This window comes from Lampetra fluviatilis, chromosome 3, assembly GCF_964198595.1.
Source record: "Lampetra fluviatilis chromosome 3, kcLamFluv1.1, whole genome shotgun sequence".
NCBI lineage: Eukaryota > Metazoa > Chordata > Hyperoartia > Petromyzontiformes > Petromyzontidae > Lampetra > Lampetra fluviatilis.
In genome coordinates this window covers 14,087,197-14,114,612 of record NC_136277.1, presented here as the reverse complement: position 1 = coordinate 14,114,612, position 27,416 = coordinate 14,087,197, and the positions used below count along the sequence as shown (strand labels likewise).

The window sequence follows — 27,416 nt, the reverse complement described above, 5'->3', positions numbered from 1 at the left end:
TCACGCACACATCACACACACAGAAATCTCACACACACACACACGTAACATACACACACCTCACACATCACGCACGCAACACACACACAGAAATCTCACACACACACAGACGTAACACACACACATCTCACACATCACGCACGCAACACACACACAGAAATCTCACACACACACAGACGTAACACACACACACCTCACACATCGCGCACACAACACACACACAGAAATCTCACACACACACAGACGTAACATACACACACCTCACACATCACGCACACATCACACACACAGAAATCTCACACACACACACACACGTAACATACACACACCTCACACATCACGCACACAACACACACACAGAAATCTCACACACACACACACGTAACATACACACACCTCACACATCACGCACACAACACACACACAGAAATCTCACACACACACAGACGTAACATACACACACCTCACACATCACGCACACAACACACACACAGAAATCTCACACACACACAGACGTAACACACACACCTCACACATCACGCACACAACACACACACAGAAATCTCACACACACACAGACGTAACACACACACCTCACACATCACGCACGCAACACACACACAGAAATCTCACACACACAGACGTAACACACACACACCTCACACATCACGCACACAACACACACACAGAAATCTCACACACACACGTAACATACACACACCTCACACATCACACACACTACACACACACAGAAATCTCACACACACACACGTAACATACACACACCTCACACATCACACACGCAACACACACACAGAAATCTCACACACACACACGTAACATACACACACCTCACACATCACACACAGAAATCTCACACACACACAGACGTAACATACACACACCTCACACATCACGCACGCAACACACACACAGAAATCTCACACACACACACGTAACATACACACACCTCACACATCACGCACACAACACACACACAGAAATCTCACACACACAGACGTAACATCCACACACCTCACACATCACGCACACAACACACACAGAGAAATCTCACACACACACACGTAACATACACACACCTCACACATCGCGCACACACTACACACACAGAAATCTCACACACACACAGACGTAACACACACACACCTCACACATCGCGCACACACTACACACACAGAAATCTCACACACACACAGACGTAACATACACACACCTCATACATCGCGCACACAACACGCACACAGAAATCTCACACACACACAGACGTAACACACACACACCTCACACATCGCGCACACACTACACACACAGAAATCTCACACACACACACGTAACACACACACATCTCACACATCACGCACACAACACACACACAGAAATCTCACACACACAGACGTAACACACACACCTCACACATCACGCACGCAACACACACACAGAAATCTCACACACACAGACGTAACACACACACCTCACACATCACGCACACAACACACACACAGAAATCTCACACACACACACAGACGTAACACACACACACCTCACACATCACGCACACATCACACACACAGAAATCTCACACACACAGACGTAACACACACATCTCACACATCACGCACACATCACGCACACAGAAATCTCACACACACAGACGTAACACACACACACCTCACACATCGCGCACGCAACACACACACAGAAATCTCACACACACAGACGTAACATACACACACCTCACACATCGCGCACACAACACACACAGAGAAATCTCACACACACACACGTAACACACACACACCTCACACATCGCGCACACAACACACACACAGAAATCTCACACACACAGACGTAACATACACACCTCACACATCACACACACAACACACACACAGAAATCTCACACACACACAGACGTAACATACACACACCTCACACATCACACACACAACACACACACAGAAATCTCACACACACACACACGTAACATACACACACCTCACACATCGCGCACACAACACACACACAGAAATCTCACACACACAGACGTAACATACACACACCTCACACATCACGCACACTACACACACAGAAATCTCACACACACAGACGTAACATACACACCTCACACATCACGCACACACACGTAACATACACACATCACGCACACAACACACACAGAGGCGCGGCTCTCCAATGGGTCTCATGCGTCGCTCACGGCCACCCACCACTCCAATGGCACCCCCCGCTGCCGTCAATTAAAACTACGGCAAAGCGGCGGCTGTGGCGATGGTGGTGACGGTGGTGGTAGTGGCGGCGGTGGTAGTAGCGGTGGCAGTGGTGGTGGCAGCGGTGATGGTGACGGTAGCAGTGGCAGCGGGGGCAGCTGTGGCGATGGTGGTGACGGTGGTGGTAGTGGCGGCGGCGGTAGTAGCGGTGGCAGCGACAGTGGTGGTGGCAGTGGTGGCAGCGGTGGCAGCGGTGATGGTGACGGTGGCAGCAGGGGCAGCTGTGGTAGTGGTGGTGGCGGTGGTTGCGGAGGAGAGCAAAAGCTATCGGCGCAACGCGGCCCCCCCCCGTTGGGGATTGAAGCGAAAGGCCCAAAGCACCAAAGTGGGGGAAACTGGAAGACGACTTCAGCGGCGGAGCTACGACAGCGAGCCGCGTGCGCCGCACAGAAGCCTCCTGGTCCACGGAACCCAGAGAGTCTGCTGCTGCGATGACGCTACCGCTCCCGCGATGATTCTACCGCTGCCCCGATGATTCTACCGCTGCCCCGATGATTCTACCGCTGCCCCGATGATTCTACCGCTGCCCCGATGATTCTACCGCTGCCCCGATGATTCTACCGCTGCCGTGACGACGCTGCCGCTACCGCGATGATTCTACGCGATGATTCTTCTGCTGTCGCAACGTCGCTGCAGCTGCTGCCGCGTTGGCAGCAGTGTGGTAGCGTAGCGGTTATAGCAGCGGGCAGTGCTGCTGCACTACAAACCCGGGGGGTGTGGGGTAGGTGAGGGTAGACCGGGGGGAGCGGGGGGGGAGGCCGACGGGGGGTGGGGGGGGGGGCGCTATGCAGAGTGCAGAATGTCAACGCGACAGCACGTGTCTTGAGACACACACACAAAGACAAAGATCCCCCGTATATCCCTGTGTTGGGGCAAGTGCTGTTAACGAACACCTATGAAGGCCGGCACGGCACACAAGGGGGTAGGGTGGCCAGCACCACACCCGCCCGCCCGCCTTTGTCTCCCCAGTGACGATGTTTACACACTGCATCAGGCACTTGTTTAAGGCTGAGTCGACCTAGGGGAGGCCCAGGATCGGTTCAGACAATCGTCACTGGTGTTGAGCCGTGAGCGGGAATCCAACTCGGGCCATAGCCGGGTTCGTACCGCCGTTACGCTACCACTCCCCACGCACGCACACACGCACGCACACACGCACGCACACACGCACACACGCAGGGTTCGCAGAGAGCCACCGCCACCGCCATCACCAGCAGCAGGAGTGCACGCAGAAGGCCACGGTGACGCAAACGGCACGCGGCCCCCGCGCGGCTACGGTGAAATGGTAGAAAACCCGCGGCGGGGGGTTGGGGTTAGTGGGGGGGCAGCGTCCGGCGTTGCGGTTAGGCTGAAGGCGGTGGCAGGGGGGGGGGGGGAGCGGGGGGTGGGGTGGGTGGCACCACCGGGGCCATCAAACCCAAGGGTAGAGATAAGCAGGGGGGTGGACAATGCGGGGGAGGGTGGAGGATGTTACCACTGCACTGAGTTCGTCCTACAGGGATGGAGGGTGGGTGGGTTCGGTGGGTGGGGTATGGGGAGAGACAGAGTCGCAGATACAGACAGCAAGTCGCAGACGGAGACAGTGAAGCGGACAGGAACGTGGACGGACACGTACGAGAGACGTCGAGAGATAGAGGCAAGGGGCCCAAGGCAAACACAGAGAGCGAGACGGACATAATTGTAGGAGAGACCGACGAAGGGGAAGAGACATGGAGGAGACAGATGGTGTAGACCGTGGGAGATCGCGTGTAAAGCCAAAGACACACAGAGAGGATTGTAGACAGACAGGCAGAGAGATAGACAGAGAGACACGGAGAGTAGGAGAAAGAGAGACATGCAGAGAGAGAGAGAGAGAGACATAGGGAAATTGACAGAAGTAAAGGGAGAGATGCGAAAAGAAATGACGAGAAAGACAGAGAAACGTAGGGAGATTGGCAGTCGGACAAAGAGAGAGATCCAGAAAGAGGCACAGACAGAGAAAGAGAGGGATGGGGAGTGGATAAAAAAGATGTTGGAAAATTGTGAGAGGCACAGGTGGTGTTGGGAGGGGTGCGGTGGGGGGGGGGGATTCACAAGGAGAGAGGGGTGGGGGTGGGAGGGAGGGAATGAGGGTGGGGAATGAGAAAAATAAAATTCAAGCGGTTACAATGAGCAAAATTAAACCAAACAACGCAACCGAGAATCCACAGCCTGAAAAATCACACAACAACAACAACAAAATCATAACATGCATTATCCAAACACGTATAGCGACGACTTTGGATTTCATACCAAACATATTTGATACTTGGGGCACGGAGGGCTGGTGGTAGTGGCTAGCGCACAGCGCTACGGAATCCCCGAGTCTGAGTCCTGACCGCAACCAACCTCAGGATCGATCATGGCAGCCACACCGTGGTGGTGAGATGTTAACTCCCTCGCCTGGTACGCAGGAGGTCGTGGGTTCGATCCTGACCCTGACGCCTGCTGCTGTATATTTGGAGTTTCCGTGTCTCTCTCTCTCATCGTCATCAAGGTGGCTAGGAGATGTTAACTCCCTCGCCTGGTGTACAGGAGGTCGTGGGTTCGATCCTGACCCTGACGCCTGCTGTATATTTGAAGTTTGTGTGTCTCTCTCTCTCTCTCATCATCATCATCACGGTGGCTATGAGATGTTAACTACCTCGCCGGGTACGCAGGAGGTCGTGGGTTCGATCCTGACCCTGACGCCTGCTGTATATTTGAAGTTTGTGTGTCTCTCTCTCTCTCATCATCATCATCACGGTGGCTATGAGATGTTAACTACCTCGCCTGGTATACAGGAGGTCGTGGGTTCGATCCTGACCCTGACGCCTGCTGTATATTTGAAGTTTATGTGTGTCTCTCTCTCTCTCTCCCCCCGTGACCCCGTGGATTTTTCTGCGGGTCCTCACGGTTTTTCCCTCCACATTTAGACTCGACGTCATGCATGTTAAAGAGTTGTTTGGCTGCTATAAATATCCACGCGACGTCAATGATAAGCCACTTCGTCGGGCTATCGTTCTGTGATGGCCGGGTTGCTTCTGAACGAGAGCGATACGGCTCAGTGGGGCCTTACCTCGGCGTTGTAGAACTTTGTCTTGACTTCGAGAGGCTTCAACACCTGCGGCGGAAAAAAATGAAAGTTGAACCATTTTACGTCGAAAGAACTTCAAGTTTTATTTTTTTCTTTGTCGCAGATTTCAATCCCGATCGTGCTAGCGGGGCGGGGGGCGGGCGGGGGGGGAGAGAATGGCCCTGCCGGAAGCGGATATCAAAGAACCGCTTCTGAGAATCTACTTCTCAGTGACCGCGAATGGAGAGGGCAAAGATGGGGGGGAAGTAGGGGGGTCGGCGGGAGTGCGAAGCTCACCTGGAATTTGAAAAACTTTCGGAAGTAGAGCTTCTCCGCGCTCTGCGTGGCGTAGCTGACGGCGCACACGAGGCTGTGACGGGAAAAGCCGAGGGGCGGGCGGTGATTGAACCACATGGGGTAGGGGGATAACACGCCTCGTGCGCGCATGCCTGTACGTGCATGTGTCTGCTGTCACGTATAAACGCTGCAGGGCGGTTAGCGCACTGCACCACGAACCCGGCGACCCGAGTTCGATTCCCGCTTACGGCCACCAAGTTTTCAAGTTTCAAGTTTAATTTGTTAGGTATAGCCCTGTGAGCCATTCGGCTCTTGAATCGAGTGCAACCGCAACAAACAAAAAACAAAACATGAACAAGAAAACATCTTAAAGTGCAAACAGAAAATCCAAGAAAAGACAGCAAAATATTGCAGAAAAATCATCGTACACCAACACTGTGTGCAAAAATCCCAGTGGGATTCAAGTCAAACAACAACAACCACAAGACAACTTAGATTAAGGCCATCAGTCTAACTCTGTACTACAACAAAACAAACATGGCCAAACCAAAAACTTTTCGAAAATCACCAAAATAAAGCCATAAAAGCAATGAAACAGTGATCATAGGAACTGTGACCAAATTTTCACAATAAACGACGTAAACAACATGTACCACCAAACTCTGCAGCCATAGCTGGCTGCATGTGTCACTCCACAACAGCAGGAGCATCAGTCGGAGTATTAACATTTTTCAATGCACCTTTAAATTCAGCACACTAAATCAAAACACAGATCATACTTTGCAGCGATCATCCGGAGCGAAACATTGTATTTTAGGCCACTTTTAGGCCACACCAACACTGGTGACGATTATCTGAAACGAACCTGGGCCTGCCCTAGGTCGCCTCAGCCTGAAATGAGTACCTGGTGCAGTGTGTAAACATCGCCACTATGGAGACAAAGGCGGCCGGGCGTGGTGCTGGCCACCCACCCCCTCGTGTAGGCCGTGCCGGCCTTCATAGGTGCCGCTGCTCGCGAACAGCACTTGCCCCGACAGTCTGTTAGGGGCTACACGGCGGGGGGGGGACCTTTGCATTTGTCTCACATGTGAGTTCCCAGCTCCTTGACCTCGTGGTGGATGACGTCGTCGATGCAGCTGTCCGGGTGCAGCTCGGCGGCGGGGAGCGTCGAGCCCCCCGACAGGTTCAGCCTCTGGCTGCTCGTCTGCAGGTCGGCCTCAACCAGCCGGGGTGGGTACGGGGTACGGGGCGGGGGGGGGGGCACAGCAAAACCGTTAACTCTCCTATATTTGACGTTTTCGTGACTGCGAGGATTCATACTAATAATAATAATAGTTCAATTTGTAACGCGCGCAAATTTGCAGACGTAGTGGCCTCAACTCAGAGGTGCGGAGCCAAGCTCAGAGTCGCTCAAAAGCACGATTGTAGAGGTGAGTTTTTAAGTCTCTCTTGAAGGAGGCGATTGAGGTGATGCTGCGAATGTGCAGAGGGATGGTGCTCCAGACTGTTGGGGCTGCCACCGAGAAGCGGCGCATAGACATGACCATCCTGGATCTTGGTTTTTTCGAGTAAAGTCACGTAAGGTAAAAAAATAAAATTACAAAAAATTACTAAAAGTAATAATAGAAATAAAGTAAAATAATAAACCACGACGTTTCGGAGGCAACACAAGTCTCCGTCATCGGGTGGTTCATGCTCCGCGACTTTACCGAAAAAACCTAAGAGTACGTCAGCAGAACCAATCCTCTACTTACAGCTGTCACCTTTCTATTACGTCAGGGCCACGCCCCTAGGCTTCCCTCCATTGGCTATGGACCAGGACCGGCAGAGCCAATCATCGCGACGAGTTGTGATCCGTCAGCGACCCAGATATATCCTCACATTACACACACAAAAGTGTTTGCACAAATGAACCACAATACCTGGATGATCTCATCAAGGAGCATGAACCATCGCTAGAGAACTCCGGCCATTGTCAACAACGGCGGCTTTTGGCCGGCCATCGAACGAAGACGGTCGCTGCATCGCGCGGCGCTTTCAGATGCGCTTCTGCGGCCGTCTGGAATGCTCTTCCTTCCGATATTAGGAAGCCGCTGGAGCTATGCACTTTTAAATCATCTAGATCAGTGGTTCTTAACCTTGTTGGAGGTACTGAACCCCATCAGTTTCATATGCGCATTCACAGAACCCTTCTTAATTGGAAAAATAAAATTATTTTTTCAAATTCAAAACATAGGTATATGTTTTACTGGTGCACAATCATATGAGTCAGGTGTGTGTCTTAACCTCCGCCGAACCCCTGAGACTGACTCACCGAACCCCTGGGGTTCGATCGAACCCAGGTTAAGAACCACTGATCTAGATTAAAAACTAATTTCTTTAGAACTGACGACTCCTGTATGTTTGGAGTTTGCATGTTCTCCCTGGTGGATTTTCCTCCGGGTCCTCCGGTTTTTCCCTCCACATTTACGATCGACGTGCGTTTAAGAGCGTTTGGCCGATATAGATTTCCACACGATGATGATAGGCCACTTCGTTGAGCTACCATTAGTGGCCAGGTAGCTTCTGAGAAAGATCTACATAGTTCAGTGGGGCCTTACCCGGTAAAATAAAAATAGTTCACAGTTTTATAGATTCGTTTGTGTTTAGTTTGTTATCTTTCCCCCGCACCTCCATTGGCTACGTACGGTGCGAAAGAAGTTCTACATAAACACATACACACTGCCCATAGACTCAACGCTATATTCTTAGGTTTTTTCGGTAAAGTCACGTAGGTAAAACATCAAAATTAATAAAAAATAAAATAACATAAAAAATCACGACGTTTCGGAGGCAACACAAGTCTCCGTCATCAGGTGGGACCGTCACAGCCGGATTAGCTGCATCAAGTGAGGCAATGATTCAAGATGTAATCCCTTAAAAGCAAGTTGAGGGGGGGAGGAGAGGGGGGGGGGGAGCTCCTCAGAATGTGGTAGCCAATGAATGGAACGTATCGGGAGGGAGGGGGGCGGGGCTCAAAGACGGCACGGAGTGCCAACGTACAACGCATCGGGAGGGGGAGGGGGGCGGGGCCAAAAGGATGGACGACGGCTTGGACGCGGTTTCTGCTGCACACGCCAACGCATTGAACGCTGCAAACCTCCGATTAGCACGGTTGGCTACGTACGGTGCGAAATAAGTTTTACAAACACACGTATATACCGCCCATAGACTAACACTGCCCACAGACTCAACGCCACACTTACGATTAGCACGGTGGGCTACGTACGGTGCTAAAGAAGTTCTACGTATGCACGCATGTACACACGCGCACACACATTGACTGGTGGCGACGGCCCAGGCAGCGCGTCCCGACCCTCACCTTGATGGAGACGTCGCGCACCAGCTGGCTGCTGTCGTTGTGCACGCTGATGTAGCTGGAGAAGGTCTCTCCCAGGAAGATGTTGCTGCACAAAGACAAAGATCCCCACCCCCCAAAACGCGTCGCCCTTTAACAGACCTGTTTGGACAACACCTACCAAGTTTTACTGCTATGAACTTCCACGCGATGGCGATAAGCCACTCTGTTGAGCTATCGTTTGTCACAGCCTGGTCTCTCTCTTTTGTTGGTTTAACGTTCGTACACCGAGCCCCTACTGGACATGTGAAAAAGAGCTTCATAGCTCATCGGATTCTCCAGCGTAAATACATATTCTGATTTTGAAAACGGGCTCTAGAGATCACTGGGCCTTGCCTGGTGAAATAAAAAATGACAGTTCAGTTTAGTGCGGTTTGCCCCGGAGCCCCGCACCCACCTATAGACAGCCCCCTGCTGATCGAATGTTTAAAATACTTGATAAATACAATTTTGTAGAGGGACACATTTATTTACTATTTTGTTTTATTTTACCAGGCAAGGCCCCAATGAGCTATGTAGCTCTTGTTCAGAAGCGACCTGGCTTTCACGAATGGTAGCTCAACAAAGCGGCTTATCATAACGTGGACATTTTTCACAGTTTAGAGTATTTGCGTAAACGTGTTTAGAAGTATTTGCCTGCTATACATTTCCGCACGGTGATGATACGCCACTTCGTTGAGCTGCCATTTGTGATAGCCAAGTCGCTTCTGCACAAAGAGCTACGTAGACCTTACCTGGAAAACGTTTGTTTTAATATAGTTCTCGAGAATGGGATTGTGGGAATTCTTACCCAAAGTTCTGTGGGAGAGTCAGCATGTCTCCCAGCACCGTGCAGTCCCCCCCACTTACAAACGCAGCACGATCGGGGGGGCACTGTCCCAACAGCCCCCCTACACACACACACACACAAAGACAAAGACCCCCCGTATAGCCTTTAACAGTCTGTCGGGGCAAGTGCTGCTTTGCGATTAGCGCTGATGAAGGCTGGCCAGCACCATGCCTGGCCGCCATGCACGCACACACCAACAAAACAAATGTCGCATGCCCCTCTCATCTGCTCCACCAGCGCAACACTCACCTGCTAGGTCCCTCTCCTCGCAAGAAACGGGAAGGGCGATGTGCAGAGACGGCCGGGTGAGGCGCATCACTGCAAAAGGGCACGACGAGGGGGGGGAGGACACAGGTTGGGGTCCGGAGGGCAGATGCAGGGACGAAGGGAGAGAGACAGAGAGAGAGAGAGACGGCGGGGAGATAAGGGGGGAGGTGAGCGGCAAGAATCGATTGTCACGTAGACTCCTTCAAGATAAAACTCTAAACAGTTTTTTTTTATTTGACCAGATAAAGGCCACTGAGCTACATATTACAGCTCTTTTTCAGAAGTGACCTGGCCACAAATGATAGCTCAACGAAGTGGCTTATCACGTGGAAATGTACATCAGCCAAATACTCTCGACGCATGCTTCTATATGTGGCGGGGAAAACCGGAGCACCCCACTAAAAATGCAGGCCACCACAGGGAGAACATGACAACTCCAAATATACAGGTGTCAGGGTCAGGATCAAACCCACAACCTCCTGTATTCCAGGCGAGGTAATTAACATATCGCCATCTTGGCGCCCAAGATAGCCATCGGACGAAGACGGTCACCCAGATCGCGCGCTTTCAGATGCGCTTTTTGCGGCCGTCTGGAATGCTCTTCCTTCCGATATTAGGAAACCGCTGGAGCTATGCACTTTAAAATCTAGATCGAAAGCTCATTTCTTAAGAACTGCTTTTTGTCTAGAGCTTGGTCTTCCCCCGTACCTCCAATTAGCACAGTTGGCTATGTACGGTGCAAAAGAAGTTCAACATACCCACGTAAATACCACAGCCTTCGCCATGTTGTAGATGCAAAGCAGGAGTTGGTATTTGGTCAGGGCTTGAATGGATGACTAGAATGAGGCAGTGTGGCATCATATGCACGCTCACTCATCTGGGATCACTCCAGACACTCTCTCCTGTGGGAGTCTCAGGCAATTACTGTGGTGAGTTGTAGGTGCGAGAATAATTCACAAAACGCCAATATAAAAAATATTAAACTTTTTATTTTAATTTAAACATGAACAACACAAACAAACAACTTAAAACATGCACCACATGGCAGTCAATTTTTACGAAACTTCAACATGAACCGTGACAAGAAAATAAATGTGACAACGCAGATCACATGAGCCAGGTGTGGGTAGGTTGCAAATTAGCTTCGAGCTTCCACCAATCATCGTCGTCATGGTCAGCCTTGATCTATCCACTGGCCGGGACCCCTGGGAACCTGGGTTCGAATCCTGGTTCCAGCCACCGCCTGTGGTTAATCTGGGTTTTCAAGTGCGGCGAATTGATGACGATAATTTACATTTAGACATCTGGATTGCAAACGTATTTCTTTAGAACTGATTTTTGTGCTTAATTTGGCACTTATCTTGGCTAAATTCCAGCACTGAGAATTTTAAAGATCGGTTGAACCTCGAGAAGGCGTTCAAAGCGTTTCGGTTTATGCTAAAACAGCGGTTCTCAACCAGGGTGGGGGGGGGGTAACGCAGGGCCCGAACAAAGCCCGAGGCACGTGGTGGGTAGCATCTAGAAGCATCCACCAGCATCCCAATGCCTTGTGTGAAGCTACACCGAGGCAGCCGTAAGAACGCTTGTTCCTACTCGCGCGAGACGCAGTTCCGTTCTCTCGGTCGCGTCACATCCAGTTCACATCCGCGTTGTAAAGAAATGTGTTCCCGAATACATTCATCGCGTTTTATTCAATTCGCGTTGTAACAACAACAGCACGCGGCGTTCTAGGAGACCAGACTGTGCCCAGAGCCACAAATTAAGCGTGACATTCGCAACGACGCAACATTATTTAAAACTTCGAAAGTTCCCGAGGTCACGATGAGCTTACACGTTAAAAGAAAAGCGATTGAAAGGGAGCCCAACAATCCCCCGATGCAAGAGCCTCCCGCAACGAGTTCTTGAGGCTCAAAGACGAGGCGTCGCTGTGCGGATATTTACGGTCCGATGTTGCATATCCGACTGCCTGGGGGACCCCAAGTACAAGACGTTGCGTGAAAAAAATGTGAATATGTGAACACCCGATACAAGAAAATCAACAGTACCACCACCGTGCAAAAATAAGTTACTGGATAACAAAACAATAAGTGCAAAGAGTAAATGCTCTACCGAGCTTTACATTATCATCATCATCACGATGCATGGGGCAGATAGCCCGGAGTAGGTGGCCATTGCACATTTTGTCCTTTGTTGTTTCAACTTTCCTCTCTGTCTTGTAGTGGCAATATGCATCAAGTAGTGGCCACATCTATCCTGTTCCTTTCCTAACACCAACACGCTTTTAATTTTCATGTTGTCGTCCATCCTACATTGTATCCAAATAATGGCAGTTTCTCTTTCTCATCACTGCACAGCCGCGTCAGGCTGTAGTCTCTGTTCGGTCTTCCTCTCTTTCCGGTTCCTTACAAGTGAGCGAATATGAACGCGAGATTAAGACCACAACAGTGCATGCGAAATGGCCTGGATCTGTAAAACGTCGATAGAAAAATGACAGCTACGCTGTGCATTCAACCGGGTGTTGGCAGTCAATCGGCGAAGACGGATCTGTGACGGTCGGATATGCGACTGTTGCACTGTGCTTTAACTACGAGGGTTTACCCGTGCGCTTAACCTCAAACAATTGCGAATTCAACCCCTGATGAAGCTTGGTAGAGCTGAATGGAGTTTAAACGAACTCGCAAACAAACACCACCTTGTGAAAGACTCAACGCGGAAGATCCCCTGGGTTTGATCTTCCACGAAGCTGCTCATGATACACCTTCAGCCGCATCCACTGCACAAACCATCGCAGCAGATGCGGATAGCTGATGCACAAATGGAAGAATTAGAAACTCTCCAGTGGTGGTGTGCGACTGTGCCAATCCAGAACAGACCGTACACAACGTATCACGACGCAATGCCCCGATCCACAAATATGGAAGGAGGCATCACGGCAACGATGATATGCTACCACTCCGCTACTCCTGATGCGGCCGTCTGACTTGGACCACCTGAATGTGAAATCGTAGTCGATGCTCTGCATCTACATCAGCAGCCGTACAAAAAGAAGATCGTAATTACGTTTGGGGGTTGGGTGGGTTTGCAGTCGATTTCTCTCTGCAGCGCCGCCCGGCGCAAATAATTTTTTTACTTCACGGCGACAGCTGCCCCCGTCACCGCGGAGGCGGAGCGGCAGGAGGAACGCCCGCGCCACGGCGGGCGAAGACGACCCCGTGCGTGTAGACGGCGAGGGCCGTGGGGCCCGTGGCGCCGAGCAGCGCCCTGGCGCGCCGCCCCGCCGCGGCAGCCGCGCCAGCGTCGCAGTAGATCCACAGCTCGGGCGGGTCGACCCGCAGCCGCCCGTGGCACCCACGCATCTCCCCCCGCGCCATCGCCCCGCACAGCCGCGACCACGCGCCCCGCAGCGCCGCCCGCCCGCGCCGCTCGGCGTCGGCCTCACGCCCACCGTGCCCATCTTCCCACTCCCGCTCTTGCACCGGGCTGCTGCACGTCGGCACCCCCGCGCAATTGAGGTTGCCCGCCGCCGTGGCCGCCGGGGTCACCGGGGTATCCGTGGGCTCCGCAAGCTCCGCGCGCCTATCCCACTTTCCCGCTCGCTCGGGACTACTCGCGGGCGCGCCCTCACGTTTCTGACGGCCTATCAGAGGTCTCGCTCGCTCCGAACCGGAGATTGCCGCGAGCTCTCGGTTGTTCTCGGGCGTTGCCATTGGTTCTCGATTGTCTGCCGGGTTCCTCGCCTGCTTCAGACACCCCTCCAACTTCCCTGCTGGTTGCTGCAAATCAAGTCCCGACACGTCCGTTCGCTCCAGATAAACCTGGGACTTTCCTGCTTGCTCGCGTTGACCGAACAGTGCTCCTGGATTGTCTGCTGGCTTTTGCGACCGTTCTGGATGCCTCCCCGAATTTCCCATCCGCTCCGGATTACCCGTCAGCGTCCCCTTCCCATCTTCGCCTCCTTGTCCCAGTCGCTCCAAACCCCCACCACCGCTGAAACTCTGCCAGCCGAGTACCCAGCGCACGCGCTGGCCGGGCTCAAAGCCCAGCCGCTCTAGCACCCGCTTCATCTCCGTGTCCTCTTCATCGTCGTCATCATCACCACCACCACCGCCGCCGCCAAAGCCAGCGAGGCTCCCAGTGGTTGAAACGCCACAATTCGGCACGGGCACCGGCACGCACCACGTCCGTGTAAAGCCCACATCCCGGCGACCGAGACCCACCAGTGCCACCGCTTCCTTCTCCTCCTCCTGCTTCTTCTTCTTCTTATTCTCATCCTCCTCTTCCCGCCCTTCCTCCTCCGCACGTCGCCGCGACGGCGAGCCTTCCCCCCCGATGGAGACGGCGGGCGGGCGGCGCTCGGGCCTCCACGGCGGCGGCCGCAACCTCGCCGTTGCCCGCGGTGCCCCTTGGCCGCGGTCCCCAAACCAGGGGCGGAACCGCGGCAGGGCCTCTTTGCTCGGGAAGCCGCGCAGGGTGTCCTCGGCGCGGCGCAAGGAGGAGCTGTCCGGCGGCCGCGGCAGCCCGGGGAAGCCACTCCACGCGTGCACCGTCACCTCCAGGCCGGGCTCAGAGGGCGGGGAATCGGGCGTCGAGGACGGCGCGAGGCGGCTCTCCTCTGCGTTAAAAACCCGCGGCCGTTGTTTTTTTTTAAACAAAGCGGCCGACAGTGTGTGTGTGTGCATGTCGTGGCGGTCGGGCGTGGCGCTGGCCACCCACCCCCTCGTGAACCGTTCCGGCCTTCATAGGTGCTCGCTAACAGCACTTGCCCCTACAGTCTGTTAAGGCTATACGGGGGATCTTTGATCTTTGATGTCGTGGCCAAGAGGAGTGGGGGTGAGGGCAGCATCGTTTCGTGCCGGGTTTGTCCGAGGTCAGCGACACGGGAAGATGTTTCCACACCCCAGAACCCAGAACAACGATTTCCATTCTCTCTCCCTTTGGATGCGGCCGCTAATCAAACGGCAACCTCTTGCAATATATTACGAGCGACCCTGCACAAAATTGTACTATTTAGTACTATTTCTATTTTACCAGGTAAGGCCACCCTGATGAGCTGTGTAGCTTTCTGTCAGAAGCGACCTGGCCACAAATGATAGCTCAACAAAATGGCTTATTATCACGTGGAAATGTATAGCAGCCAAATTACTGTAAACGTGGAGGGAAAACCCAGAGGACCCGAAGAAAAATCCACGCAACCATTAGGAGAACGTGCAAACTCCAAATATACAGCAGGCGTCAGGGTCAGGATCGAACCCACGACCTCCTGTATACCAGGCGAGGTAGTTAACATCTCCTAGCCACCGTGAAGATGATGAGAGAGAGAGAGACACGCAAACTCCAAATACACAGCAGGCATCGTCAGGGTCTGGATAGAACCCACGACCTCCTGTATACCAGGCGAGGTAGTTAACATCTCCTAGCCACAGTGGCACCCCCATATTCTACTGAGAAATTAAAGCCCGGCAGGGTTCTCTGCCCATGTGCCCATTTTCCATCGTTACATCAGAGCCGAGCCACAGCGTGGGGCCCACAACTGGTGGCTTTTCCCACCGGCTCTCTGTCATGCTGAGCCGGAACCAAATTGTGAAACAACGCTGACCTCACAACGCATGATGATGATGAAAGCCCATTGAGCTAAGAATCTCTTTTTTTCAAGGGTGACTCGACTGGCAGACAACAGCAAGGCAACGATGTTGTAAAATGACATTCACGCTCAAAACTTTGCCGATAACCAGCCCCTCCCCACCCAGCCCCACCCCTCCCACCCCCCGCCCAGCCCCACCCTCCCCCTCCCCACCGTCCCCTCCCAGCCCCTCCCTCCCTACCCAGCCCCTCCCTGCACGACGGACGGACGGACACAATAATCCCCTGTGGGCTGGTATAACCAGGAGATTCCTACCAATAAAAAAATAACATCTCAATATTTCAAGAGCCTTCAAATGCAATGTGGTGAATGAGACGGGTGGGGAGGCTCCTTGACAACGTTCTTACCCCCGTGCCCCCTAACTGGACATCTGTGATCAAGAGCTTTATAGCTCATCGGATTCCTCCTGCAGTATAAATACAATACTTCGATTCTGAAATAAACGTCACGAAGCAGCTCTGTGTGCGGCTCCGGGTCACGGGTTACCAACCCCCTGTCCCATACGTATGGACAGTGTGTTGAACTTCTTTCGCACCCTACGTAGCCCAACCGTGCTAATTGGAGGTGCAGTGTAGAATCTATGGGCAGTGTTATTCTATGGGCAGTATTTATGTACAGTATGTTGAACTTCTTTCGCACCGTACGTAAGCCAACCGTGCTAATCGCTCATCCGGGCACTATCCAGACTCAACCCGCCCCGCTTAGCTTCCGAGAGCTTAGACGGGAGTTCGGGCGTGATTTTGGTCCAAATGCCGTGCATTTCAATAATAATACATCATACCGTGTGCGTGTTTAATGTCACTGCAAGACTCGTTCCACGAAGCTCGTAGTATATCTCGCACACGTAACGGTGGGTGGGGAGTGCGTCTGTAATATCCCGGAGAATATTGTAAACAAGATAACGCTCATAACTCTTTGGTTTTTTCGGTAAAGTCACGTAGGTAAAAAATGTTAATTCTATTTTTTATTAGATTTTTTACTTTACCGAAAGCTTCAAATCTAGAAAGATAACGCTCACCAACTTTACAAAGTGCATGAGGCGTCATTAAGCGCACGTACTCAATAACACCAAAACGACCGGTTTAATGTTTTATATTTAAAAAAACAGCCGACTCCAGTTTTACCCCGGACCTCGCCCCCCCCCCGCTCCCCTCCTCCCCCTCAACGCACCGGGCAGAGCCGCTAGGCAAGCGGCGTCTTCCCGGGCGCCTCGACTCGGGCCTACCCTTCCGGGACGCCAAAGTGATCGATTGAAGTTAATTTTAGTTTTGTTTTAAATGAAACGCTCCACGTTCGCGTCTCGATCGAGTCGCAGCCGCCTCGTCGCCCATTCGCCCGAGTGTGTTTGAGCGAGAGAGTTGGAGAAGAGAGGGAAGACGCGCACCTTTGAGCGCTAGAAGATGATCCATCTTCTGCGCGGGATCCATTGCTGCTGCAGCTGCGTTGACCTTCGACCCCCACTTCCGGCTCGGTCACGTGACCAAGTCATCACCGTTGTTTGTTATCATCAGCAGTGCCAAACAGCCCCCCAATTTCAGAATATTGATTTAGACTGGAGGAGATAATCCGATGAGCTATGAAGCTCATTTTTCACAGATGTTCAGCAATAGGGGCACGGGGTCAGAAAGGTTGCAACAACAAACAATGCTTTAATTTTATTTGCATATTTTTAAAAAAAAAAATTTTAAGTGATTTCTTTCCTACAACAGTACTTTGCAGGGGTCCGTGGCTGAAGTTGCTGCGTTGACCTTCGACCCCGTTCCGGCTCGGTCACGTGACCACGGCATCACCGTTGTTCGTCATCATCAGCAGTAGCAGCAAAGCAGCCCCCAATATCAGAATATTGATCTAGACTGGAGGAGATAATCCGATTAGCTATAAAGCTCTTTCTTCACAGATGTCCAGCAGTAGGGGTACGGGGTCAGAAAGGTTACAGCAACAAACAATTAAAAAACACGATAGGAGTGCAAAGTATAGGAAGGTTAAACAAATAACTTTACAAATATATACAAACAAAACTGAACAATCTTTGTCTAACCATGTAAGGCTCAGTGAGCTCTGAGCTGCTTTTTCATAAGCGACCTCGCTATCGCAAATGGTAGCTCAACGAAGTGGCCCATCATGTGGAAATGTATAGCAGCAAAATTATCTAGGGGGCCGTCCATAAATGACGTCACGCGATTTTGGACGATTTTTGACCCCCCCCCCCTCGTCACACGGCGTCACAACAAGTCAGACCCCCCCCCCCCCTCAAATATGACGTCACAAAGCTCTGCCCCCCCAATCGCTTTAAACTATTGTCATTGTAGTGCGGATTTAATGTGCCGCTGCACTCTGATGTTGTAGGAGAAAACATTTATTAAAAAGTCTATTTAATTAAGTGGAACGTGTTGTCTATATTTATTTAAAGTTGCGCATTTTGATGTGACGTCACATTTCTCAACCCCCCCCCCCCCTCGTAACACATCGTCACAAATGTCTGACCCCCCCCCCTAGGTGCCCCTCGACGCATGTTTCTAAATGGCTGTTGTAGTTATTATGTTTTATTATTTAAATGCACAGTGTTTGGACCAAAATCGCGCCTGATCTCTCTAAGCTCTTGGAAGCTCTCGGAAACTAAGCGCGGCGGTTTAAGCCTGGATAGTGCCTGGATGAGCGAATATCAATGTTGGCTTCCGTAAGAAGTTCATCATATTGTACATACATACGGCCCATAGACTAACACTGCCCATAGACTAACACTGCCATGGACTCAACACTGCACCTCCAATTAGCACGGTTGGTTATGTACGGTGCGGAAAAAGTTCAACATACATACATGCATGTTACAAAAGATACGTCCATACTTGTATAATTATATAATAATGTAATCAATTATGGTGTTATTCTTATTGTTACGCTTGTTTACCCAGGTCAGTATCACCGACTCTCAAGAAACTTTTTAAGGAGGGGTCCTGTCAGGCTTGAGCAGTGGGGGGGGGGGGGGTGTTGCTGCTTTGTGTAATTCCAATTGAATATTTGCAGGCAATCTGTCAACACTGGGTTGTGTTTTGGCCAACACCAGTGACGTTGTACATTTGTTTTTGTGTGTTTAGTTTGTTGTCCTTCCCCTGCACCTCGGATTAGCACGGGTGGCTACATACGGTGGCGAAAGACGTTCAACACACATATGATGCCTTGCAAAAAGTAGCTATTTAGTGTTTGAACATCTTGACACCTGTTCTATTTTGCCAGAAAGGGAAAACCTTATTCCTATTTTCTCATGATTTTTGATACTGGCGAAAAGGTCCCATAAATATACATACGTCATACAAAGCTACGTCCATGCCGTGTCATTCCAATTGAGTAATTTGCAGGTAATCTGTCGGAATTGCGATGTGTTCTGGCCAAAAATCCAGAATGGATTGTTCTGCACTGCACTCAATTAAATGCCCAACCATCCCTGTCGGTTGTGGTTTTCCGGGTGTGTTTATCTCACGCGTTTGGCTGGGAGGGAGGGAGGGATGGAGAGGGGAGACGGACAACAGCAAAAAACCTTTCTCATCACCATCTTTCCTCTTTACGAGAAGGAAGGCAATTTAGAGGCGTCCAGGATGCTTACATTGCAAAACATCTTCCGTTGCAATGCACCCCCCCCCACGCGCCCTGGCCACTCAGGCAGGGGGGGGGGCTCGGTTGGGCGCCGAGCGGAGAACGCGACACCGCTGGCCTCCGATACAGAGTTCTACCCCCCCCCCCGCAACAAAGGCGGTCGGAGTGGGGGGGGGGCATTGGGTTTGCCGGTGACCCTTCCGCATCGTGTGTGGCACTTGTCCCAAAAGTCTGTTCAGGTTTTATCCGCGGGGGATTTCTTTCAAGTTTCAAGTTCATGTATTAGGTATAGCCCTGTGAGCCATTCGGCTCTTGAATCGGGTGCAACCGCAACAAACAAAAACATGAACAAGAAAACATCTTAAAGTGACTGTGTGACTAAGTGCAAACAGAAAATTCAAGAAAAGACAGCAAAATATTGCAGAAAAAGCACCGTATACCAACGATGTGTGCAAAAATCCCAGTGGGATGCTTGTCAAACAACAACAACCACAAGACAACTTAGATTAAGGCCATCAGTCTTACTCCGTACTACAACAAACAAACATGGCCAAACCAATACACTTTTCGAAATCACCAAAATAAAGCCATGATCATAGGAACTGTGACGGAATTTTCACAATAAATGACATAAACAACATGTACTACAAAAACCCTGACTTCATAACATTGCGCAACACCCAAAGGCAAAGATTCCCCCGTATAGCCTTAACAGGCTGTTGGGGCAAGTGCTGTTAGCGAATAGCACCTATGAAGGCCGGCACGGCACACGAGGTGGCCAGCACCACGCCCGGCCGCCTTTGTCTCCCCCAGTGAGGATGTTTACTACACACCGCAGCAGGTACTCATTTGAGGCTGAGTCGACCTAGGAGAGGCCCAGGACCGATTCCCACAATCGTCACTCGTGTTGGTGGCCGTGAGCTGGAATCGAACTCACATACAACAACCGCCATTCGCCACTAAGTGGCGGTGACGTTAGAACGGCACTTGTGCCAGGCTATGTGCACTTTGAGGCCACGTGAAGTGTTGAACTCTCGCGAGGAGAAGGTCACGCGACAGACCCAGGTGCCATTGGTCGACTGACTGAGATGACTGAGATGACTGGCTGATGCACCACCTGTGCCCCCTACTGTGCCAACTTGCTGAGCTTTAACCACCCGGCGCTCCGCTCGTTGTTGTGAGCGTCGCTCCTCTGCCCTCCGTTGTTGTTGGAGGGCGACTGCCTCCAACTGCCCAGTAGCGTCCTTCACGAGCCTCCTCCACAGAGGCCTATCTTGACACCGCAGGTACCAGTCATCGGCAAGTCCACTAAGCTCCACGTCCTCCTGTACCACATCACTCCATCTCTTCTCCAGCCCGTGCCGCGCCCGTTTAGCCCCCGAGATTCGGCCGAACAAAAGCTGTTTAGGCATACGGTGGCTGGGCATGCGGGCTACATGACCCAGCCAACGCAGCCTTGCCTGCCGGAAAAGATCACCTATGGGACTTTGTCCAGATCTTTCAAGGATTTGTGAGCTCCTCACACCAGCCAGCCTGGTTAAACCCAGGATGGATCGGAAGGCAGGCCAGCCTGAATGTTTCTAACCGGCGATGATGTTCCATTAGCGGGGAGGGGGTCAACGTTTCGCAAGGGCATGACCGTGGCCGAGAAGAACCGAAGCTTCCAATAGCCCATACATACGTCTTGGCTGCCCATCGAAGACGCTGAATGGGCTTGTGGATGGTGGGGGGGGGGGATTAGCGCTTTAGGCGCTCGTGCCACTTCGCGTTGGTGACTCCAGGATGCGTCTCTCGCGTCTCCTCTGCGAAACGGCGACCTTCCCAGGTGCTGATGAACCCCCCTCTTGGCACGGGTGGACCGCCATGTGGTGGAGCTGTCCAGCACTAAGGGATTTCCAGGCCGGAGGGATCGATGTCGCGGCGCTTCAGCAGGTCCTTGCTGTGGTCACACACATACAAAGACAAAGATCCCCCGCATAGCCTTCACAGATTGTTGGGGCAAGTGCTGTTACGAAGGCCGGAACGGCACGCGAGGGGGGTGGGTGGCCCGCACCACGCCCGGCCGCATTTGTCTCCCCAGTGGCGATGTTTACACACACCGCACCAGGTACTCATTTGAGGCTGAGTCAGCCTAGGGGAGGCCCAGGACGGGTTCAGATAATTGTCACCGGTGTTGGCCGTGAGCGGAAATCACAGACACGCCACCGCACACGTCTCCCTGGCAAACAACCCGCCACTTCTCCAAACCCACTGCCCGATACATATTTTTGATGTTGCAAAACTCGTGGGAAAGGGGACGGACACACGCACAAGCCCGAGCAGCAACACGTGACTCAGGACCACAGGGAGAGAGAGAGACACGGGAGGAGAAGCCCAGACCGTAGAGAGACCCCGGGGTGAAGGAGCAGGAAACCTTCAATAGTTCTTGTAAAGGAGGCTATTCTGGAACCTCTGGTAGGCAGCTACCAGGGTCGTAGCCAAGGAGATCTTCAAAATCATAAAGAGGAGACCTTCAACATCATAGTGAGGAGACCTTCACCATCACTGTGAGGAAACCAACATCATAGTGAGGGGAGCTTCATGGTAGGAGGGAGGAGGATATTCTGGACGCCTTTCAGATACCTTCAACATCACAGTGAGAACACCTTCAACATCATAGTGAGGACCCCATCAACATCATAGTGAGGGGACCATCAGCATCATAGTGAGGAGACCTTCCATATCATAGTGCGAAGGCCTTTAACATCACAGTGAGGACCCCATCAGCATCATAGCGAGGAGACATTCGAGAACATAATGAGAAAACCTTCAACATCATAGTGAGGAGACCTTCCATATCATAGTGAGAAGGCCTTTAACATAATAGCGAGGAGATATTCAACATCATAGCGAGGGGACATTCGATATCAAAGTGAGGAAAACTTCAATATCATAGTAAGGAGACCTTCAATATTATAGCGAGGAGATATTCAACATCATAGTGAGGGGATCGTCAGCATCATAGCGAGAAGACATTCGACATCATAGCGAGGAGACATTCGGGAACATAGTGAGGACACCTTCAACATCATATTGAGGGGACCTTCCATATTATAGTGAGAAGGCCTTTAACATAATAGCGAGGAGATATTCAACATCATTGTGAGGAGACCTTCAAAATCACAGTGAAGAGACTTTCAAAATCTTCGAGGTCCGCAGAGACGAGTTTGAGGATCGCCCGGAGGAGAACATCGGCCTCGCTAGGAGGCCATTTTTACACGGCTGGTGGAAATCTACACTCCTGGTCCACACCTTCAGCTCGGAGACAGACTTATTGAGAGGACATCTACAGAGGAGGAGACCTTCGGGACCACTTACAGAGAACTCCCACGGCTCCGGCTCCGATGGCACGCCTTGCAGCTCTGCTGCTGTTGCTGCTGGCAGGTGAGGAGGGAGGGCTTGCCACAAGTGAACCACCTGATTACCTTGCTGGGGATCTCGACAAAATAAGCATAAATCACCGTCACGCGAACTCCGGTCGTCATCTTCGCTAGCGGCGGCTTTTGGCTAAACCGTCGGACCAGGACGACTGTCGCCGGCATCACGCGGCGCTTTCAGATGCGCTTCTGTGGCCGTCTGGAACGCTCTTCCCTTCCGATGTTAGGAAGCCACTGGGAGCTATGCACTTGTAAATCATCATTTAGATTGACAAACTAATTTATTTAAAACTTATTATCGTCTTTAGTTTGTTGTCCTTCCCCCAGCATCTCCGATTAGCACGGTTCGCTATGTACAATGCGAAATAAGTTCGACATCCCTGTTGTTTAGTGCGGAAATACAGGGTGGCCCAAAAGTCAGGACACACGGGGTTATTATATTTAGTTGAACGAATCGCAGAGGGTTATTTCATTTATTTTAACAAATGTTCAAATTGACTTCCATGAACATTGATATATGTATGCATGTACGTACATATGTTGGACTTCTTTCGCACCGTACGTAGCCAACCGTGCTAATTGGAGGTGCAGCGTTAAGTCTGTGGGCAGTGTTAGTCTGTGGGCAGTGTGTATGTGTGTTGAGCTTCTTTCGCACCGTACGTAAGCCAACCGTGCTAATTGGAGGTACAGCGTTGAGTCTATGGGTAGTCCATATTCTATGGTTCTTTCGTTAAAGTCACGTAGATAGAAAAATATTACAATAAAATAATACAAATAAAGTGAATACAAATATATACTCTTAGGTTTTTTCGATAAAGTCACGTAGGTAAAAAATAAAATTAAAATTAATAATAGTAAAACATATATATTATTTTATTTATTCTTTTAAATTCAATTTTTATTTTATTTTACTTTCTATTAATTTTTATTTTATTTTTTACCTACGTGGCTTTACCGAAAAAACCTCAGAGTATGAATCCTTGCAGTCACGAAAGCTTCAAATCTAGAATGAACACAAATATCATGACGTTTCGATTGCAGCACAAGCGGTCGTCATCAGGAGTGGTTCCACCAGCCCACGGGATTATTGTGTCCGTCCGTCGTGCATCCAAAAATGGGAGGGGTGGGGCTGGGTGGAGAGGGGAGGGTGGGGAGCGGCTGGGTGGGGAGAGTGGGTGGGGAGAGTGGGGAGGGGCTGGGTGGGGAGTGGGAGGAGTGGGGCTGGGTGGGGAGGGGCTGGTCACCCCGTGGTGCCCTTATAAAACTCAACGCTTAACAGAGTGAAGGGGTTAATAGGGTTGGGAGTGGAAGGTAACGGGTTAACAGAGTGGGAGTGAAGGGGTTAATAGGGGCGGGAGTGGAAGGTAACGGGTTAACACAGTGGGAGTGAAGGGGTTAATAGGGGTGAGAGTGGAGGGTAACGGGTTAACACAGTGGGAGTGAAAGGGTTAATATGGGCGGGAGGGGATGGTAACGGGTTAACACAGTGAGAGTGAAAGGGTTAATAGGGGTGAGAGTGGAGGGTAACGGGTTAACACAGTGAGAGTGAAAGGGTTAATAGGGTTGGGAGTGGAAGGTAACGGGTTAACACAGTGGGGGTGAAGGGGTTAATAGGGGCGGGAGTGGAGGGTAACGGGTTAACACAGTGGGAGTGAAGGGGTTAATAGGGGCGGGAGTGGATGGTAACGGGTTAATAGGATTGGTAGTGAAGGGGTTAATAGGGGTGGGAGTGGATGGTAACTGGTTAACAGAGTGGGAGTGAAAGGGTTAATAGGAGTGGGAGTGGATGGTAACGGGTTAATAGGATTGGTAGTGAAGGGGTTAATAGGGGTGGGAGTGGATGGTAACGGGTTAACAGAGTGAAGGGGTTAATAGGGTTGGGAGTGGAGGGTAACGGGTTAACAGAGTGGGAGTGAAGGGGTTAATAGGGGCGGGAGTGGATGGTAACGGGTTAACAGAGTGGGAGTGAAGGGGTTAATAGGGGCGGGAGTGGATGGTAACGGGTTAATAGGATTGGAAGTGAAGGGGTTACTAGGGGTGGGAGTGGATGGTAACGGGTTAACAGAGTGAAGGGGTTACTAGGGGTGGGAGTGGATGGTAACGGGTTAACAGAGTGAAGGGGTTAATAGGGTTGGGAGTGGAGGGTAACGGGTTAACAGAGTGGGAGTGAAGGGGTTAATAGGGGCGGGAGTGGAAGGTAACGGGTTAATAGTATTGGTAGCGAAGGGGTTAATAGGGGAGGGAGTGAAAGGGAACGAGTTAAGGGTGATGAAGTAGGGGAGGGTGGCAGGTTCGTACCACACTACAGGGTTTCAAGTTTCATTTATTAGGGATCGCCTTATGGGCCATGCGACTCTTAAGTCGGGTGCAACCGCAACAAACAACACATTCCTGCGGAGGGAGCTGGTAGGAACGTTGGGTTGCTCGGTCAATGGCCAGGGTCAACGGCGGCGTGGTGTATTCCGCAAATATGGCCGACTGTGAGGGCGGGCACAAGCCGGCGTGAGTAGGTTAACCCGTTACCATCCACTCTCACCCCTATTAACCCCTTCACTACCAATCCTATTAACCCGTTACCATCCACTCCCACTCCTGTTAACCCTTTCACTCCCACTCTGTTAACCCGTTACCTTCCACTCCCGCCCCTATTAACCCCTTCACCCCCAGTCTGCCAAGGGTGCGGCGCCCAGGATTACGACGACTACCGCACGGACGAGACTCCGATCCTGGCCCCGCTCAAAGGTGTGTTTCTGGGGGGGGGGGGGGGGGGGGTCAAGGGGGGGGGGGGGGGGTCACGGGGGAAGGGGGGGTCACGGGGGTGGGGAGAGGTGGGGGAGAAGAACCAGAACCGAACCATCTTCAAGCAACAGACAACTCAGGAGGTAACCCGGGAGGCCTCGTAGAGCGGCCAGCCGAACCCTGCATCTGGCTCCAGACAAACAGCAACGGCGTCCATCTCACCCTGGTGTCCATCTCACCCTGGTGTCCATCTCACGGTGTCCATCTCATGGTGGTGTCCACCTCACGGTGTCCATCTCACGGTGTCCACCTCACGGTGTCCATCTCACGGTGGAGTCCATCTCACGGTGTCCACTTCACGGTGGAGTCGACCTCACGGTGTCCACCTCACGGTGTCCATCTCACGGTGTCCACCTCACGGTGTCCATCGGTGTCCATCTCACGGTGTCCATCTCACGGTGTCCACCTCACGGTGTCCACCTCATGGTGTCCATCGGTGTCCATCTCACGGTGTCCATCTCAAGGTGGAGTCCACCTCACGGTGTCCACCTCACGGTGTCCATCTCACCCCGGTGTCCATCTCACAGTGTCCATCTCACGGTGTCCATCCCACGGGGGGGAGGGGAACTCAGTGACGAATATCTGAACCGGTTTGGGGCCTCCCCTGAGTCGATTCAGCCGTTGAAATGAGTACCTGGCTGCGGTGTGTGTCGTAAACATCGCGCCTAGGGATACAAAGGCGGCCGAGCGTGGTACTGGCCACTCCACCCCACTCGTGCGTGCCACGGTGCCGCTACTCGCCGGTGGCGCTTGACCCCGACGGTGCCGTTGAGGCTACACCGGGGGGGGGGGGAACCTTCCGTCTTCATGCGCGCGCCTCTCAAAGCCGGTCACCTCTCCTTTTGCGACAGACGTCGACAATTGTCTGGCGAGCCACTCTCCGTGTGGGGTGGGCGGTCGCTGTGAGAACGCGCCAGGCACCATCCACTGCTACTGCGAACCGGGGTTCAGGATCTCGTCCGGCAAGCAGCCCTTCCAGCCCACGCGCGACCAGGCCTCCTGTCTGGGTGAGTGATGGCATCACGAACATCAGCATCATCAACATTAGCTGGTACGTGTTGTGGCGGGTACAGCAAGATCCGACCACGTCCGTCTGGTGCTCACCGCGCTGCATTGGCTTCCGGTTGCCGAACGAAAACATTAGAAGGTCGCTCTTATTACGCACAGAGCGCTTGACACAAATGAACCACAATACCTTGCTGATCTCGTCAAGGAGCATAAACCATCGCACCAACTCTGGTCGTCCTCATAGCTGCGGCAATTGGATGGCCATCGAACAAAGATGGTCACCGCATCGTCGCGTGTTTTCAGATGCGCTCCTGCGGCCGTCTGGAACGATCTTCTTTCCGATATTAAAAAGCCACTTTTTGGGTTTAGTTTGTTGTACTTTCCCGCATCTCCATTCGCGCCGTTGGCTACGTACGATGCGATAGAAGTCCAACATACATACGTACTTGGCTTGAACTCTGTTGATCGGTGTATCAATGTACCAATGAGATGTTGTAGTTCTGATTCAGATGTTTGTGGCTCAGATGTTGACGAGTGCCACGGGAGCCAGGCTCCGTGTGGGGAGGGCAGTCGCTGTCAGAACGTTCCAGGCACCTTCCACTGCTACTGTGAACCGGGATTCAGGGTCTCGTCCGGCAAGCAGCCCTTCCAGCCCACGCGCGACCAGGCCTCCTGTGTGGGTGAGTGATCGGCTACGCTTCGTGTCATATTGAGGTAAAGCTACCAACCAGCCTTGTTTGGCCAAGACATTCAAAGTGCTTTACGAAAGGCTGTTCCCACCGCTGTCCCAAA

The 27,416-nt window shown here is 51.9% G+C and overlaps 1 protein-coding gene and 1 long non-coding RNA gene across 3 annotated transcripts in view; one reads left to right on the top strand and one right to left on the bottom strand.

The window, feature by feature from the left end:
- TRAPPC13 (trafficking protein particle complex subunit 13) overlaps positions 1–17,264 on the bottom strand; it is a 30,797-nt gene extending 13,533 nt beyond the window's left edge. Inside the window, exons 1-8 of one of the 2 annotated variants that reach the window (XM_078883660.1) lie at positions 17,195–17,264; positions 10,152–10,220; positions 9,864–9,963; positions 9,038–9,122; positions 6,762–6,892; positions 5,677–5,749; positions 5,383–5,427; positions 3,781–3,798 (exon numbers count right to left, since the gene is read on the bottom strand). In XM_078883660.1, the coding sequence (XP_078739786.1) occupies positions 3,781–3,798; positions 5,383–5,427; positions 5,677–5,749; positions 6,762–6,892; positions 9,038–9,122; positions 9,864–9,963; positions 10,152–10,220; positions 17,195–17,237 (564 nt within the window). In that variant the 5' untranslated portion in view covers positions 17,238–17,264. The remainder of the gene's footprint in view (positions 1–3,780; positions 3,799–5,382; positions 5,428–5,676; positions 5,750–6,761; positions 6,893–9,037; positions 9,123–9,863; positions 9,964–10,151; positions 10,221–17,194) is intronic. The other variant, XM_078883669.1, reaches the window with a different exon arrangement.
- Positions 17,265–22,758: 5,494 nt separating this feature from the next.
- Positions 22,759–26,562, top strand: LOC144949062 (uncharacterized). Its single transcript, XR_013640238.1, has 3 exons — positions 22,759–22,824; positions 25,485–25,559; positions 26,468–26,562. It is a non-coding gene; the product is annotated as an uncharacterized LOC144949062 (long non-coding RNA).
- The last annotated feature ends 854 nt before the right edge of the window (positions 26,563–27,416 follow it).